This window comes from Phyllobates terribilis, unplaced genomic scaffold, assembly GCF_046119375.1.
Source record: "Phyllobates terribilis strain yellow unplaced genomic scaffold, ASM4611937v1 Scaffold_1__5_contigs__length_1240528914, whole genome shotgun sequence".
Taxonomy (NCBI): domain Eukaryota; kingdom Metazoa; phylum Chordata; class Amphibia; order Anura; family Dendrobatidae; genus Phyllobates; species Phyllobates terribilis.
Window position 1 is genome coordinate 786929612 of NW_027362761.1, and position 16590 is coordinate 786946201.

The 16590-nt window shown below is 45.5% G+C and overlaps 1 protein-coding gene across 1 annotated transcript in view; it reads right to left on the reverse strand.

Annotated features, from left to right (window-relative positions):
- Positions 1-4498: 4498 nt before the first annotated feature.
- The window catches only part of LIN54 (lin-54 DREAM MuvB core complex component), a 34318-nt gene continuing 22226 nt past the window's right edge, over positions 4499-16590 (reverse strand). The window contains exon 14 of the mRNA XM_073637032.1: positions 4499-5400. Within this exon, the coding sequence (XP_073493133.1) occupies positions 5199-5400 (202 nt within the window). The 3' untranslated portion in view covers positions 4499-5198. The remainder of the gene's footprint in view (positions 5401-16590) is intronic.

Sequence of the window (16590 nt, forward strand, 5' to 3'; positions counted from 1 at the left end):
TCTTTAATACTTACAATTCAATAAGGTTTATTTATTATATTTTTTTGGGCTTAGTACTTCATTTGTTTGTAGGTTCTTTATACTAACAGATGCCAAATGGAAAAAGAAAACTTAGTGAGAGAATTTTTTTTAGTTCTGGCTCGTAAGGCCCCATTAGACAAATACATTGTGGTGCAGGTGTTACAAGGAATCTATCACCAGGTTTGTTCTAGCCCATTTGACAGCTTCTGGCTGCAGGTTTGCTAAAATCCCTGTTTTATCTGCTGTGGATCTACCAGTTCTCTGAATATCCCTGCCCACACCACTGATTGACAAATTTCTGTGTACGTTGCATAGGCAGAAAGCTATCACTCAGTGGCAGGGCTGAGTTCTATAAAGAGCTAAATGGTGATCAAATCAACTTTATCAGCAGATTTTCAAAACTACAGCAAGCAGCCTTGTAAGTTACACATCACTGGAATCAGGGTCTGTGTCCCAACATCATGCTGCTCTCAGATTAGGTGGCTAAAACCTGGTGACAGAGTGCTGTCACTCTTACAGTTAGTTACTAATCTTTTTAAAAATGTTTTGATATGTGAGAAGTTTCAATCTGTGGGGTACAGGTGCTGAGCACCCGCTAATATCGTGATGTGGTGGAACGAAGCGCTTCCCAGCACCGGATTCCAACTGCTGAAATATTTTGAAGTGTCAAATATTGTTTTTAAATGCTCTGTACCCTTTAAAAGCGTTAGCAGATGAGCACCAATCCCACTTCTTGACAAGTTTATAAAACGAAAAGTTGCTGTTCTGGAGGCTGCATTTACATGTTACAGCAGTCTTGCAACTATCTTATGCACAGTGTAAGCATCTTGAATCTTTGGGCTTTGTTCCACTTAAAAAAAAAAAAAAAAAAAAATACTTGAAAAGGGGACAGTATAATTATTTTGAGAAAAAAAATACATATACTAGGGATAGAATTAGTTGCACCTTAATTTCACAAGGCAGAAAATCAGTATACATAATCTACAACGGCATTTTAAAATTCACATTTTCTGCACAAGGTATAAATTCACAACACAAAAGGTGTGGGATTATGTACAGTACTAATAGTTGTGGCTCTAAAAAAAACACAGACACAATGCAAAACTCATGGGATAATCTACACACTAATTTACATTTATACAATTTCAACAGACATAGAAAGTTAGATCACAACATGATGGAAGAAATTAGAGATCTGCCAGGTGAAATGTTCCTCTAACTGCCCAGGAGATTGGGGTCAAGTTGAGAAGCATAGAAGCCAACGGGAGCTTGAGGGGTTTATAAGACAGAAGAGTTTCAATACTTGATCTGTGAGTAATTTAAGTGCTCGTGTTCTTCAAGCTCCATTACAGAAAAGCTTTAAAAAAATTTGTTATGTTTATGCTACAAGAAATCAGAAGACATGGTTACGTGGTGAAGGGACTTTTTTGCACCAGTAAGAACACTGCCCTTAAACAAAGCGATTTTCTTCTACATATTAACAAGAATATGGAAAGTTATATAAAACAGGATTGCTGAGAACTTGCTGACTGCTAAGGATCAGACCAATCGGACCCCCAACAATCCCAGGAATGGGGATCTGACATGCCTCATTAAAATAGAGTGGTGGCCAAGTGACTGCTCAGCTATCTGGTAGTCCAATCGGCAATGCTTCAAAGCCTAATTCTCTGGATCAGAAGGGTTCCCAAAGATCAAACCCCCAGCAATCCCATTTAAATTCTGACGCTATTTTTTTACATTTACTTCTTTGTTCACTATTCTAAAACTACAGCAGAATATACCACAATCAGACCAAAGCGGACCGTATGTGCAGCACCATCTTAGCATGATTGTACAAGGAACTTACTCTACTAAAGCATCACTTCACTACATTGTTATGATACACATATCCCCACTACAGGTAGGAAATGAAAATGCATACTTCTACCCCTAAATTAACATTTAAATGAACAGCTCATATATGCTACTCCATCCATAGGCAGCATGTATCAGACACTGGGTGTATTATTTCAGCCATGTATGTGTGAGAAAAATATACTTTAAATGTTGCTACAGACTAAGCCACATGGGTACTCCCTGCCTGTTCCCCATTGAGTGACAGGTCTCTCCTTGCATGCTTAAATAGGGAGAGACCTGTCACTCCAGGGGAGCGGGAGAGGAAATGAAGCCAAGTACCCACCTTTCCAACTAGTTTTCTGTTCAGCTTACATAGTATGTTTTTCTCTGAAACATCACAGCAATTCAGAGGTTAACGTACCTGACTGATCTTGCAGCCAGTGTGGATCGAGCAGCATGTATCAGCTGTCAGATTCCGTTTAAAGGAGATATCCAGGACTTTAAAATAAATAAATGTGCCTAAGCACTAACAGGCATGTAGTTGCTAACAGAGGCAACTACTTGTACCTGGTGCAGGTCACTGCAGATTCAGTTGCTCCCAGTCAATAGAGCAGCGGTTTCTCTTCCTGATGACAGGGCAGGACTACTGGCGTCATGCTGACTGACAGCTGGCTTCCCCCAATTAGGCAGCTGGGAGCCGGCTGTCAATCAGCATGACACCAGTAGTCCCGCCTTGTCAACAGGAAAATAAACAGGCGCTCTGTTGACATGACATCAGCGGAAGTCTGTTCCGGCGGCGAATGGTGCACAACAGGTGCCGTGCACAACAGGCAGGTATGTAGCAACTACCTGTCGTGTTAAAAGTCCTGGATATACCCTTTAACTGATCCACGCACAGTTTTGTTCTGTTGAGGCTGAGGCCAACTGCTGCCTGGTAACATACGTGTTAAGCAAGAGGACCACAGTGGATCAATTTCGTATCAATTTGAGAATGTGTGCCTCCACTCGCGATAAAGCTCCTTTTCAGCCATAGCTTGATGAACGCCCTACAGTGATATTCAAAATACATACCTAATAGTGGAAATGCCTGTACTGCATATATCTAATAAACACAAATGGAATGATCTGCAACACCTTTTAGGTCTGCCATTGTGTATATGAGAACTCTTAGCTCATTCTGCCGCGGTTCAGATCTTGTAGTATATTTTCATGTGTAATACAAAAATATTGCCAATTAATTCCGAAATTATTCTAAAATATTCTATTGGCTACACATCATGTCATGTTACCATTATCTGAAAGGGAATCTGTCACCACTTTGGAGTTATCAGACCTCTGCTATGGGCATACAGGTTATAGAAAAGTAAATCTATACTTACCTGTATGGCCCATAGTAGAGGTCTGAGAGAAAAGCGCTTTAATCAGTTCTATTGTGTACATGCTTGGCGTCCGGGGGACGACAAGCAATCCCTGCCTATGTGCTAATGGAATAATTTTATGATAAATAACTGCTATTCACCTTTATTTTTTCCTCTAATTCACTATATTAATTTGGACATTAGGAGTGATTGTTGGGATTATATCCAGTGACATATATTCTGAGGGCAGCTAGTGAGAGATCTCGGTGCAGACGAAGTAAGATCCTACTCTTCTTCTTAAAGGGAATCTGTCACCACTTTGGAGTTATCAGACCTCTACTATGGGCCATACAAGTATGTATAGATTTACTTTTCTATACCCAGTATGCGCATAGTAGAGGTCTGATAAAGGGAATCTGTCACCACTTTGGAGTTATCAGACCTCTACTATGCACATACTGGGTATAGAAAAGTAAATCTATACATACTTGTATGGCCCATAGTAGAGGTCTGATTGCAGAGAAAAGCGCTTTAATCAATTCTACTTTGTACAGGCTTGGCTTCCGGGGGACGCCAAGCAGTCTCCGCCTATGTGCTTATTATTCCCCCCAAATCCCCGCCTATATGCTTAATTATCATATTCGCCCTTCCCCTACACGTCCCAGGGCCCTGTGACGTGCACTGTACTCCCTGACTTCCCGGGCATGTGTAAAGCGCCGTTCACATAGAGCACGCATTGCTTCATCTCAGCCCCGTCTCTCCGTGCTCTGCACCGCAGGTTTCTATTGCGCAGGCGGTGGGCGGTCACTGTCACTTCCCGGCGCCTGCGCAATAGAACCCTGTAGCGCAGTGCACAGGCAGACGGGGCCGAGATGAAGCAAAGCGCTCTATGTGAACGGCGCTTTACGCATGCCCGGGAAGTCAGGGAGCACAGTGCACGTCACAGGGCCCTGGGACGTGTAGTGGAAGGGGGAATATGATAATTAAGCATATAGGCGGAGATTTGGGGGGAATAATAAGCACATAGGCGGAGACTGCTTGGCGTCCCCCGGAAGCCAAGCCTGTACAAAATAGAATTGATTAAAGTGCTTTTCTCTGCAATCAAACCTCTACTATGGGCCATACAAGTATGTATAGATTTACTTTTCTATACCCAGTATGCGCATAGTAGAGGTCTGATAACTCCAAAGTGGTGACAGATTCCCTTTAAGAAGAAGAAGAGTAGGATCTTACTTCGTCTGCACCGAGATCTCTCACTGGCTGCCCTCAGAATATATGTCACTGGATATAATCCCAACAATCACTCCTAATGTCCAAATTAATATAGTGAATTAGAGGAAAAATAAAAGTGAATAGCAGTTATCAAATTTATCATAAAATTAGTCCATGTGTAATTTACAATATTCTGTTCTTTGTGCTTCTGCCATGGAATTAGCTACATGAAAAAACACAACAACCTCTATGACCGTCAGCCACCCATTGCAATGTGACATCTCTTCCTCCCTCCGTCACTTTAAAATGTCCATTAAGATGGCGTTGAAGCGATTACAGGAGCACAGCAATCTGCACAGCACTGGGAACTTACCACTCCAGACCGCGAAACAAAAACTGACCATTATAAGACACTCAGTGATTGAAAACAAACATTAAAATACTTGATCAAATCAGGAAAACATGACAAAGAAACAAAGAGAACAAATCTGGATTCATTGGTGGAGAAGACAGGTCGTCTTTTGTGCACGAGTTAAGAGCCGGGTAACACAACTGCCAAAGTTAAAAGTATAGTTTCTGATAAAACCTGTTTTTCTGTATGTACATTGTGAACGTCACTGTCAGTCCGGGAGTAAGAATTCTGCGTCATCCGTACATCGTGGGCCGAGGCTTCAGTGTTTAGTGGCAGTGATTTCCATATTCTCCCTGAAAGCACTCTCCTTTTCATAGCCACAATCACTGGTTACTCGTGTCAGTCTACATGCCTCATGTTCAACAACTCATATGACAAGGGTCACTTTTCGCTTTTCCGGCAGAGTTAATTACCCTCATTAAGCAACGCCCAAACTCCTCTAATATCATCCGCTCGGTGGCAGCTTTAGACTTCGAGAGCTTTTCTCCTTCCTCGGCCTGGGCTAGAAGACATGCACATGTAGCCTCAGCGACTTCCTTTGTTACGAACGTGAACGGTAGCCTTAAAAGAATGGAAGGGTCTTTGTAAGCAGGAGCATTAAAATGACGAGCAACTTTACATATACAGTGGTGTGAAAAAGTATTTTTCCTCTTCCGGATTCCTTATTCTTTTGTATGTTTGTCACAATTAAATGTTTCAGATCACAAAACAAATTTAAATATTAGACAAAGATAACACAAATGCAGTTCTACTCGGGATGTTCGGCGAGCACCGAGCATTTCCGGGTTACTTGGGCGGGAGCTCGGGTCTCCGCCCTGCATGTTTGGCGCTCTTTACAGAGCCAATGAACATGCCGGGATTGCCTGCCAGTCAATGTAATGCCGCAGCCATGTTGTTTGTGGGCATTACAGTGATTGGCTGGCCACACAGCGTCACCTCGAGTATTTAAAACCGGGCGTCTCCATCTTGGACACAGTCGCCCGGGATCAGACAGTGTAGGGACAGCGCTGCAGAGCTAGGGAGAGATTTATATTGCGAAATAGTTAGTGTAGGGTCTCTAAAGCCTGCCAAATCAAACAAGACTAATATCCATCCCAGATATCAGGCAGGCAGGCAGGCTGTATAGGAGAAGCAGTGGTTATACCAGCAAACGCTGCATTACAGTCCTGTGTGCTCCTGCTGGTCAAATTGCTAGACTTATCCCAGGGGCCAGGAAAAATCCTTTTTTATTCATCTAAATCCTGTATTTTTTTTTCCTCAGTCAAACTGTACAAATACGCGTCTTATTAACCTTTTGGTATGCCCCCCCCCCCCCCAAAAAAATAAATAAATTGAGTATGTCTGTGACTGTTCAGACACAAATATATCTGTTTAAAAGATTCTGGTGTAGGCCAGATAACTAGAACTATGGTTTTGCAGTTCCACGGTTCAACTCTCTGTATTATCCAGCTTTAGGCCTTTTTTCCGTAAAAAAAAAAACAGTAATAGTGTCTCGCTGACTGTTCAGACACAAATATATCTGTTTAAAAGATTCTGGTGTAGGCCAGAGAAATAGAACTGTGGTTTTCCTCTTCCACGGTTCTAATCTCCTTTTTGCTACCCTTTTTCCATTGATAGTGCGAGTGTAAGCTATTTTACTTCATTTACAATGGGCAAGGCGCGTGGCAAGGGACATGGAACTGGACGTTCTGGTGATGGTGCGTGTAGAAGACGGGGCCGTGGCCAAGGTGAAAATGTGCCACAACCAACAGCCACATCTTCTCGCTCCCACTTCTTGACCGAATTACTAGGGAAGCACACTACAACACCAGTATTGCGAACTGATCAGTGTGAACAGGTTATTAATTGGATAGCAGATAATACTTCCAGTTACCTGGGCACCACCACCTCCGGTCTGTCTTCCACACGGTCAAGTTTTAGTAGCCGTGAGTCTCGACCGCATACTCCTCCTCACCCTGATGTTCCTTCCTCCCACCATGCCAAGTGTCGTCAGACAGCAACTGATCCCACAGTTGGACACTCTGAAGAGCTGTTCACTGGTGCATATCCATATTTGGGCCCCTCGCCTGCTCCGCTTGAAGTGGTGGAAGAGGAGATCCCATGAAGCGATGCCCAAATATTTGAACAGCCACGGCCACAGGAAGTCGACGCTGGCAATTTGTCACAAGAAGTGGACGATGACGAGACACAATTGTCACGAAGTGAGGAGGAAGATCGTGGTGCGCAAGTGGAAGAGGAGGAGGTGGTGGATGATCTAGTAACTGACCCAACGTGGCAGGAGGACACGCAGAGCGAGGCCAGCAGCACACGGGGAGGGAGGCAGAGTACCCCAACAGGCAGGAAGAAGCAGTGTGGTGGCCGCAGACAGAAGGCAGGCAACAGCTCCCCGTAACACCAACACGAGGGACGTTGCAAGTACAACCGGTAGGTCTTCCAGAGTCTGGAATTTTTTTTAAACACTCTGCTGATAACCCCGAAAAGGCCATTTGTACCATCTGCCATGCCAGCATCAGCAGGGGTGACAAAACTACCAGCCTGACCACCACCAGCATGATCAGGCACATGTCAGCAAAGCACCGGACTTATTGGGGCAAACCCCAGGGTCCACGACCAGTGTCAGCGGGTGTCACCACTGCTTCTTCCGCTGTTGTGCGTGTAAGAGAACCCCCTGTTGTGCGTGCAAGGCAATCCCCTGTCCATACTGCATGCAAAGATGCCCCCTCCTCTCAGTCTTCACTTGTTATGGCAGTTTCTCAAGAAACAGCATCAACGTCCACGTCCCACCGCAGCGTTCAATTGTCCATATCCCAGACCTTTGAATGAAACGCAAATTCGCAGCCAACGCCCCACAAGCCACAGTCCTAAATTTGCACATTTCACGACTGCTTGCGTTGAAAAAGCTGCCTTTTAGGCTGGTGGAGACAGAATCCTTCCGCAACTTTATGGCGGTGGCCGTCCCTCGGCACTCGGTCCCCAGCCGACACTACTTTGCCCAGGGTGCCATCCTCGCACTACACAAGCACGTGTCCCAAAACATCTGCCGTGCCCTCAACAACGCAGTTATTGGGAGAGTCCACCTGACAACGGACACTTGGACAAGTGCTTGTGGCCAGGGACGGTACATCTCCCTGACGTCACACTGGGTAAACAGTGGAAGCCGGGACCCAGTCGGAGCTTGGGAAGGAACACATCCCCCCCACACCGAGGATTGTGGGCCCTATGTCAGTCACAGTTGCCCCCACAGTGTACAGCTCCTGCGCATCATACTCCTCCTCCTCCTCCTGTTGAGCCTCCATCTCAGATAACACCACATCAGTTACAAGCTGGAAGCACTGAAGTACTGCCTCAGGCAAGCGGCAACAAGCTGTGCTGAAACTCATAAGCTTAGGTGATAAACCTCACACTGCTTGTGAGTTGTGGACAGCTGTGAAAGAGCAGGCAGATATGTGGCTGAGACCGCTGAACCTACAGTACAGACCAAAAGTTTGGACACACCTTCTCATTTAAAGATTTTTCTGTATTTTCATGACTATGAAAATTGTACATTCACACTGAAAGCATCAAAACTATGAATTAACACATGTGGAATTATATACTTAACAAAAAAGTGTGAAACAACTGAAAATATGTCTTATATTCTAGGTTCTTCAAAGTAGCCACCTTTTGCTTTGATGACTGCTTTGCACACTCTTGGTATTCTCTTGATGAGCTTCAAGAGGTAGTCACCGGAAATGGTCTTCCAACAATCTTGAAAGAGTTCCCAGAGATGCTTAGCACTTGTTGGCCCTTTTGCCTTCACTCTGCGGTCCAACTCACCCCAAACCATCTCGATTGGGTTAAGGTCTGGTGACTGTGGAGGCCAGGTCATCTGGCGTATCACCCCATCACTCTCGTTCTTGGTCAAATAGCCCTTACACAGCCTGGAGGTGTGTTTGGGGTCATTGTCCTGTTGAAAAATAAATGATGGTCCTACTAAACGCAAACCGGATGGAATAGCATGCCGCTGCAAGATGCTGTGGTAGACATGCTGGTTCAGTATGCCTTCAATTTTGAATAAATCCCCAACAGTGTCACCAGCAAAGCACCCCCACACCATCACACCTCCTCCTCCATGCTTCACGGTGGGAACCAGGCATGTAGAGTCCATCCGTTCACCTTTTCTGCGTCGCACAAAGACACGGTGGTTGGAACCAAAGATCTCAAATTTGGACTCATCAGACAAAAGCACAGATTTCCACTGGTCTAATGTCCATTCCTTGTGTTCTTTAGCCCAAACAAGTCTCTTCTGCTTGTTGCCTGTCCTTAGCAGTGGTTTCCTAGCAGCTATTTTACCATGAAGGCCTGCTGCACAAAGTCTCCTCTTAACAGTTGTTGAAGAGATGTGTCTGCTGCTAGAACTCTGTGTGGCATTGACCTGGTCTCTAATCTGAGCTGCTGTTAACCTGCGATTTCTGAGGCTGGTGACTCGGATAAACTTATCCTCAGAAAAGAGAAGGCTTAGGGGAGACCTCATAAACATGTATAAATACATCAGGGGGCAGTACAGAGATCTCTCCCATGACCTGTTTATACCAAGGATGGTGACAAAGACGAGGGGGCACACTATGCGTCTGGAGGAAAGGAGGTTCCTGCACCAGCATAGAAGGGGATTCTTTACGGTCAGAGCCGTGAGACTCTGGAACTCTCTGGGAGAGGAAGTGGTGATGTCCAACTCACTTAAAGAGTTCAAGAGAGGCCTGGACGCCTTTCTTGAGAACAATAAAATTACATCTTATGCTTAGTTAATTAATCCAGGGATTTAATTTTACTGCCAGATTGGTGTCAGGAAGTGAATTTTTCCTCAATGATGTAAATTGGCCTATACCGCATGGTTTTTTGTTGCCTTCCCCTGGATCAACGCTGCGGAATAGCTGCAGTGCACAAGAAATAGGCTGAACTGGATGTACGCTTGTCTTTTTTCGGCCTTATAAACTATGTAACTATGTATCAGAGGTGACTCTTGGTCTTCCTTTCCTGGGGCGGTCCTCATGTGAGCCAGTTTCTTTGTAGCGCTTGATGGTTTTTGCAACTGCACTTGGGGACACTTTCAAAGTTTGCCCAATTTTTCGGACTGACTGACCTTCATTTCTTAAAGTAATGATGGCCACTCGTTTTTCTTTACTTAGAATTTGCATTATGGCAAGAAAAAAAGCAGCTAACAGTCTAATCAGTAGGACTATCAGCTGTGTATCCACCTGACTTCTGCACAACACAACTGATGGTCCCAACCCCATTTATAAGGCAAGAAATCCCACTTATTAAACCTGACAGGGTACACCTGTGAAGTGAAAACCATTTCCGGTGACTACCTCTTGAAGCTCATCAAGAGAATGCCAAGAGTGTGCAAAGCAGTCATCAAAGCAAAAGGTGGCTACTTTGAAGAACCTAGAATAGAAGACATATTTTCAGTTGTTTCACACTTTTTTGTTAAGTATATAATTCCACATGTGTTAATTCATAGTTTTGATGCCTTCAGTGTGAATATACAATTTTCAAAGTCATGAAAATACAGAAAAATCTTTTAAGGAGAAGGTGTGTCCAAACTTTTTGTCTGTACTGTACATCCAGGCATGGTCGTGTGTGAAAATGGCCATAACCTGGTGGCGGCTCTGAGGCGAGGCGAGATCACACACGTACCATGCCTTGGTCATGTGCTTAACCTCGTGGTTAAGCGGTTTCTTAAATCGCACCCAGAGTTGCCAGATCTGCTCGTCAAAGTACGCCACCTGTTAGCTCATTTTCGGAAGTCGGCTACAGCTTCCGCCACCCTTGCTGTGTTGCAGCAGCGTTTGCAGCTTCCGGCACACCGACTGCTGTGTGATGTCCCCACATGTTGGAACTCTACCCTCCACATGTTGCAAAGGATTTGTGAGCAGAAGAGAGCAGTTGTGGAGTACCAGCTGTAACAAGGCCGTCGATATTCAGGTCAGACTCCACACATAAGACCTCAGGAGTGGACCTGGATGTCTGACATATGTACCATCCTGACAAACTTTGAGGAGTCCACCAAGATGGTGAGTGGCGATGACGCCATCATTAGCGTCAGCATCCCACTTGTCAGTCTTATGCAACGCTCTCTGCAGAGAATTAAAGAGGAGGAATTGCAGCCAGAGTATGATGAGATGGATCAAGAAGCCGTAGCGGGCGATTACACACAGCCCAGCCTCATCTCATCCCAACGTGCATTGGGGGACAATGAGGGAGAGGAGGAGGAGGAGGAAGAACAGGAGCTGGTATCATGCGCTGTAGACGGTAGTACCTGTACAACTGTCATACCGTCGGTTCAGCGTGGGTGGCCTGAGGACAGGGGGGAGAAGGAGGAGGAGAGCATGGTCAGTCGTCATCTTGGTGAGGACACGGAAGTCTTGCCCGTTACCAGTCTGGCACGCATGGCTGACTTTATGTTACGCTGCCTTAACAGTGACCCTCGCGTTGTCAAAATGTTGGGTGAGTGTCATTACTGGTTGGTGACACTTTTAGACCCCTGCTACAAGGAGAACTTTCACTCTCTTATTCCTGAGGTGGAGAGGTCTACAAAAATGGGGCAGTACCAGAAGGCCCTTGCTGCAGAACTGTTAAAAAAATTCCCATCTGAACACGCTAGCGGCAGAGGTCACTGTTTGTTGACCAACCAAGGAATACAGGCGAGAGAGACGCAACTCCAATCTAGCAAAGGCAGGGGAACACTGTCAACGTTCTGGGACAGTTTTCTGAGACCCGCCCAGCTTACAGGCCCTGAGGCACGGGGTACTCTCACAAGGAGTGGAAAGTTTCAAAAGATGGTGAGGGAGTACCTTGCCGACCGTACCAGCGCCCTCCGGGATTCCTCTGTGCCTTTTAATTATTGGGTATCCAAGCTGGACACTTGGAATGAACTCACTCTGTACGCCTTGGAGGTCCTGGCCTGCCCTGCCGCTAGCGTGTTATCGGAGCGTGTTTTTAGTGCCGCTGGGGGAATTATAACTGATAAGCGCACTCGCCTGTCAACTGACAATGCCGACAAGCTGACCCTTATCAAAATGAACAAGGGCTGGATTGGGCCAGACTTCTCATCACCACCAAATGACAGCAGAGTAACAAAGTCAAATCCACTGTGTTATTTCGGGAGGTGTATTCACATGCACCGCTTCACACCCACACATGGGTATACGCTTCTTCATTTCGGCAGTATTTTGCTCTTCTCCTTATCCTCAGCCTCCACCACCACTATACCACCAGTGTGATCGTGGTCCGTGTTGCCAGCATTGCAAGTTCCTCCGTCCTAATTTTTGGCAGCTTTTGCTTGGAAGGCATAGGAAAAGACTATGGGAGACCCACTCCCCAATAATGGGAATAATGCTTTTAATATGCTGTACTGCATGGCTCTTGTAAGGGGCATGAAAACCGTCTTTTTATTCCACTGCGACCTCCACCACTCTTCCAAGGGGCATTGATATCGTCTTTTTATTCCACTGCGACATCCACGTCTCTTCCAAGGGGCATTAAAACCGTCTTGTTAAACCACTCTGAACTCCACAGCTCTTCCAAGGGGCATTGAAATGTTGTTTTTAATTACCTCTAACCTCCACAACTCTTCCAACGGGCATTGCATTTCCTCCTAATTTTAGTCGGCTTTTGCTTTTCAATGCATAGGCGAACCCTAAGGGAGACCCACTCCCCAATAATGGGTAGAAGGTTTTTAGTACGCTGTAATCCACGTCTGTTTCAAGGGGCATTGCAATTCCTCATAATTTTTGGAAAGCCTTCCATTCACTGCTTAGGCCAACAGTGTACAGGAGACCCAGTTGCTATAAATGGAAAAAACGGTTTAGTTAAGGCCCTCTGACCTCCATGTCACTTCCAAGGGGCATTGGATTGCCTCGAAATTTTTGGTAGGCATTGCACTCACTGTATGCCCTATAACTGTGTAGCCGAACCGCTCATTTTGGTACAGAAACATATCCTACAAGACGTGTGGTTGACTGGCCTGATATTGATGTGAATGGTCCCTGTTCCTCCTGCTCTTTCTCCTTTGCCACCACCTCATCCATCATTCATCACCTGAAGCTTTGTTTTAACGGGAGTCATAGAACTGGGATAGTAGCAGGAAAACATCCAGCAATCCTCGGAGGAGGTAGGATATGCGAAAAAACGCTGACCACCTCAGGCCTAGCTGCTACTACATACATGCGCTTGCATTCCAAGGAACAGAAAGCTAAGGAGATGGATGGCCTCATGATCATGAATAATTTACTCGTTGTGTAGGAGGCCGACCACTGCTGCTGTCTACCTTCTGAACTTTGTGTTGAAGCCTGATTGACCCAGGACCCGCAATCCTCTATGTCTGGAGGACGTGTTGCATCCCAGTGTCTAACTGTGTCCCGGCTTCCACAATATTAACCCAGTGTGAAGGCGTCAGTCAGATGGACCATCCCTGGCCACATTCACTTGTCCACGTGTTTGTGGTTAGGCTGTCCTTCAAATAGGGGAAGCTGGGGACCGTTTATGGACACCCGGCCGCCCCCAGGCGGCTGGGGACCGTGTGTGGGCACCCGGCCGCCCCCTGGCGGCTGGGGACCAAGAGTGGACACCCGGCCGCCGAGCGGCTGGGGACTGAGTATGGATACCAGGCCGCTGACGCAGCCATGACGTGGTGGCCTGATTCCGCCTCCACATGCCTAAAAGGCCCAATTACAAGTGCAAGCAGTATGGTATTGCAGCCTGGGGGTGGGTGGGTGGCAGGCTGCATACTTGCGCTTGCATTGCAAGGAATGGGGGAGGTACAATTGAACACTGCCCTGGGACTAGAACTTGCATGGGGATAGTTGCAAGTCTGCACCTTCTGATGCGGCAAGGATCACTTCTGATGGGCACACTTTTAGGCAGTGACCAGGGTGTCAGAGATGCTTCCAGGGGTCTTCCCCATGCTGTTCCCATGTCTTTTCAGCACTGTATGCATGTGTCACACAGCACATGGCCAGATAAGGTTGTAAAATGTTAAAATGACATTTCCCGGTGAATGCATTTGTCACGGTTGAAAGCAATACAAAAGTGCAAAAACGCATAAAAAATGCTACTTGTGAACATAGCCCAAGGTGTGGAGGAGTATTTTTGTTTTGGTTATTTTACCTTATACATAAGTCTTTACCCTGGAAAGGAAGTTCCTTAGCATATTTCACAGGAAAACCGTTTCAGTTTCGTTTTTGAACGTTTTATTGTGAGCCCTTAAAAGTGGCTTAATACCTCTGACCACGTTGTTGACAGCAGTGACCTGGGGGTCAGAAATGCTTCCGGGGGCGATCCCCATGCTGTCCCCATGTCATTTGAACACTGTCATTATCGTTTTGTGCACTTTTTAGGCTTTCTACAGACTGCCGGGGGTGCCGCCGCAAAAATGCTCGGGTCTCCCATAGACTAACATTGGGCTTGTTGCTCGGGTCGAGCACCCGAGTATCACGGTGAGCTCGGCCCGAGCTTCGAGCACCTGAGCATTTTAGTGCTCGCTCAACACTATTATTAAGGGAAAAAGAAATCCAAACCTACAGGGTCCTGTGTGACAAAGAGATACCCTCCCTCGCCCACCTAAAACATAAGTTAAGTGTGGTTTATCACATCTTCAGGAAGCTTAGTTCAATTTCCCTTGCCACACACAAACCACACACAGGCCTGATTACTGCAACACCTGTTCTCAATCAAGAAATCACGTAAATAGGACCAGCCTGACAAAGTGAAGTAGACCAAAAGAACCTCAAAAGCTAGACATCATGCTGCGATCCAAAAAAATTCAGGAACAAATGAGAAAGTAATTGAGATCTGTCAGTCTGAAAAGGTTATAAAGCCATTTGGGACTCTAGCAAACCACAGTAAGAGCCATTATCCACAAATGGCGAAAACACTGAACAGTGGTGAGCCTTCCCAGGAGTGGCCGGCCGACCAAAATTACCCCAAGAGGTCACAAAAGACCCCACAACATCCAAAGGACTGCAAGCCTCACTTGCCTCAATTAAGGTCAGTGTTCATGACTCTACCATAAGAGAGACGGGGCAAAAATGTCATCCATGGCAGAGTTCTAAGACAAAAACCACTGTTGAGCAAAAATAACAAAAGGCTCATCTCAGTTTTGCCAGAAAACATCTTGATGATCACCAAGACTTTTGAAAGAATACTCTGTGGACTGACGAGACAAAAGTTGAACTTTTAGAAAGGTGTATGTCCCATTACACCTGGTATCACAGCATTTCAGAAAAGAAAAATCATACCAACAGTATAATATGGTGGTGGTAGTGTGAAGGTCTGGGGCTGTTTTGCAGCTTCAGGACCTGGAGGACTTGCTGTGGTAAATGGAACCATGAATTCAGCTGTCTACCAAAAATCCTGAAGATATGTTTATGACCTCAAGCTGAAGTGCACTTGGGTTTATGCAGCAGGACAATGATCCAAAACACACCAGCAAGTCCACCTCTGAATGGCTTAAGAAAAACAAAATTAAGACTTTGGAGTGGCCTAGTCAAAGTCCGGACCTTAATCTGATTGAGATGCTGTGGCATGAAATTAAAAAGGTGGTTCATGCTCGGAAACCCTCCAATGTAGCTGAATTACAACACTTTTGCAATGATGAGTGGGCTAAAATTCCTCTAGAGGGTTGTAAAAGACTCATTGCTAGTTATCGCAAACGCTTGATTGCAGTTGCTGCTGCTAAGGGTGGGCCAACCAGTTATTAGGTTTAGGGGACAATCACTTTTTCAAACAGGGCCCTGTAGGTTTGGATTTCTTTTTCCCTTAATAATAAAGGCCTTCATTTAAAAACTGTATTTTATGTTTCCTTGTGTTATCCTTTTCTAATATTTAAAGTTGTTCTGTGATCTGAAACATTTAAGTGTGACAAACATGCAAAAGAATAAGACATCAGGAAGGGGGCAAACACTTTTTCACACCACTTTATGTTATGCACAAGTACAGCAATGTGCAATGATATATTAAAGAGAATCTGTCAGTCGATTGATGCTGCACAAACCGCAGGCAGAATGAATCAGATCCTGGCTGTGCGAAAAAGAGCTAGCCAGGAACCATAACTAGAGACGGTACTTTGCACACCTCTCGTTGATGGACAGGTCTCTCCCATGTGTGGATTTAGGAGTCTCATCTCTCCCTATGGTCCCCCCGACAGATCTTTAAACTACATTTTCTCTGAACGCTGCAGCATTTCAGATGAAGATATACCTGGCTGCAATCATAGAGCCAGGCCCTGACTCATGCTGTCTGCAGATAGGGCAACATGAATAGACTGCTAGGTTCCCTTTAAAGTTACAGCTATATTCTTAGAGACATTTCATTTTTTTCAAGCCAAAGAAAATAAATTGTCCTAAGTGAGAATCAAATGACCAATACCGCCTTGTTCAATCTTCTGCTGCTCCAGGTTTACAGCTCCGGTTCTTTCCACAAGTCCTGGCAGCAGTGGTGTCATGCTAGTCTATACACCCACATGAACATCGCAGCCGATCACAGGCCTTAGTGGCCTCGTCCTGTACACCGCCAAGACCAGTAACTGGGTGCTGTGGGCATGTATGTAGATGGGCTAGTGATCACTGTCACTTCGTTGACTGAACAGAAAACTCCACGCGTGATTTCTTCTATTTAAATAACTTAAAAAGGGTGTGTCCAGGATTAGAAAAACATTTCCAAAACAGTGTCAAACCCCTGGCCATAGGTTGTGTCTGCTATTGCAACTCCTTC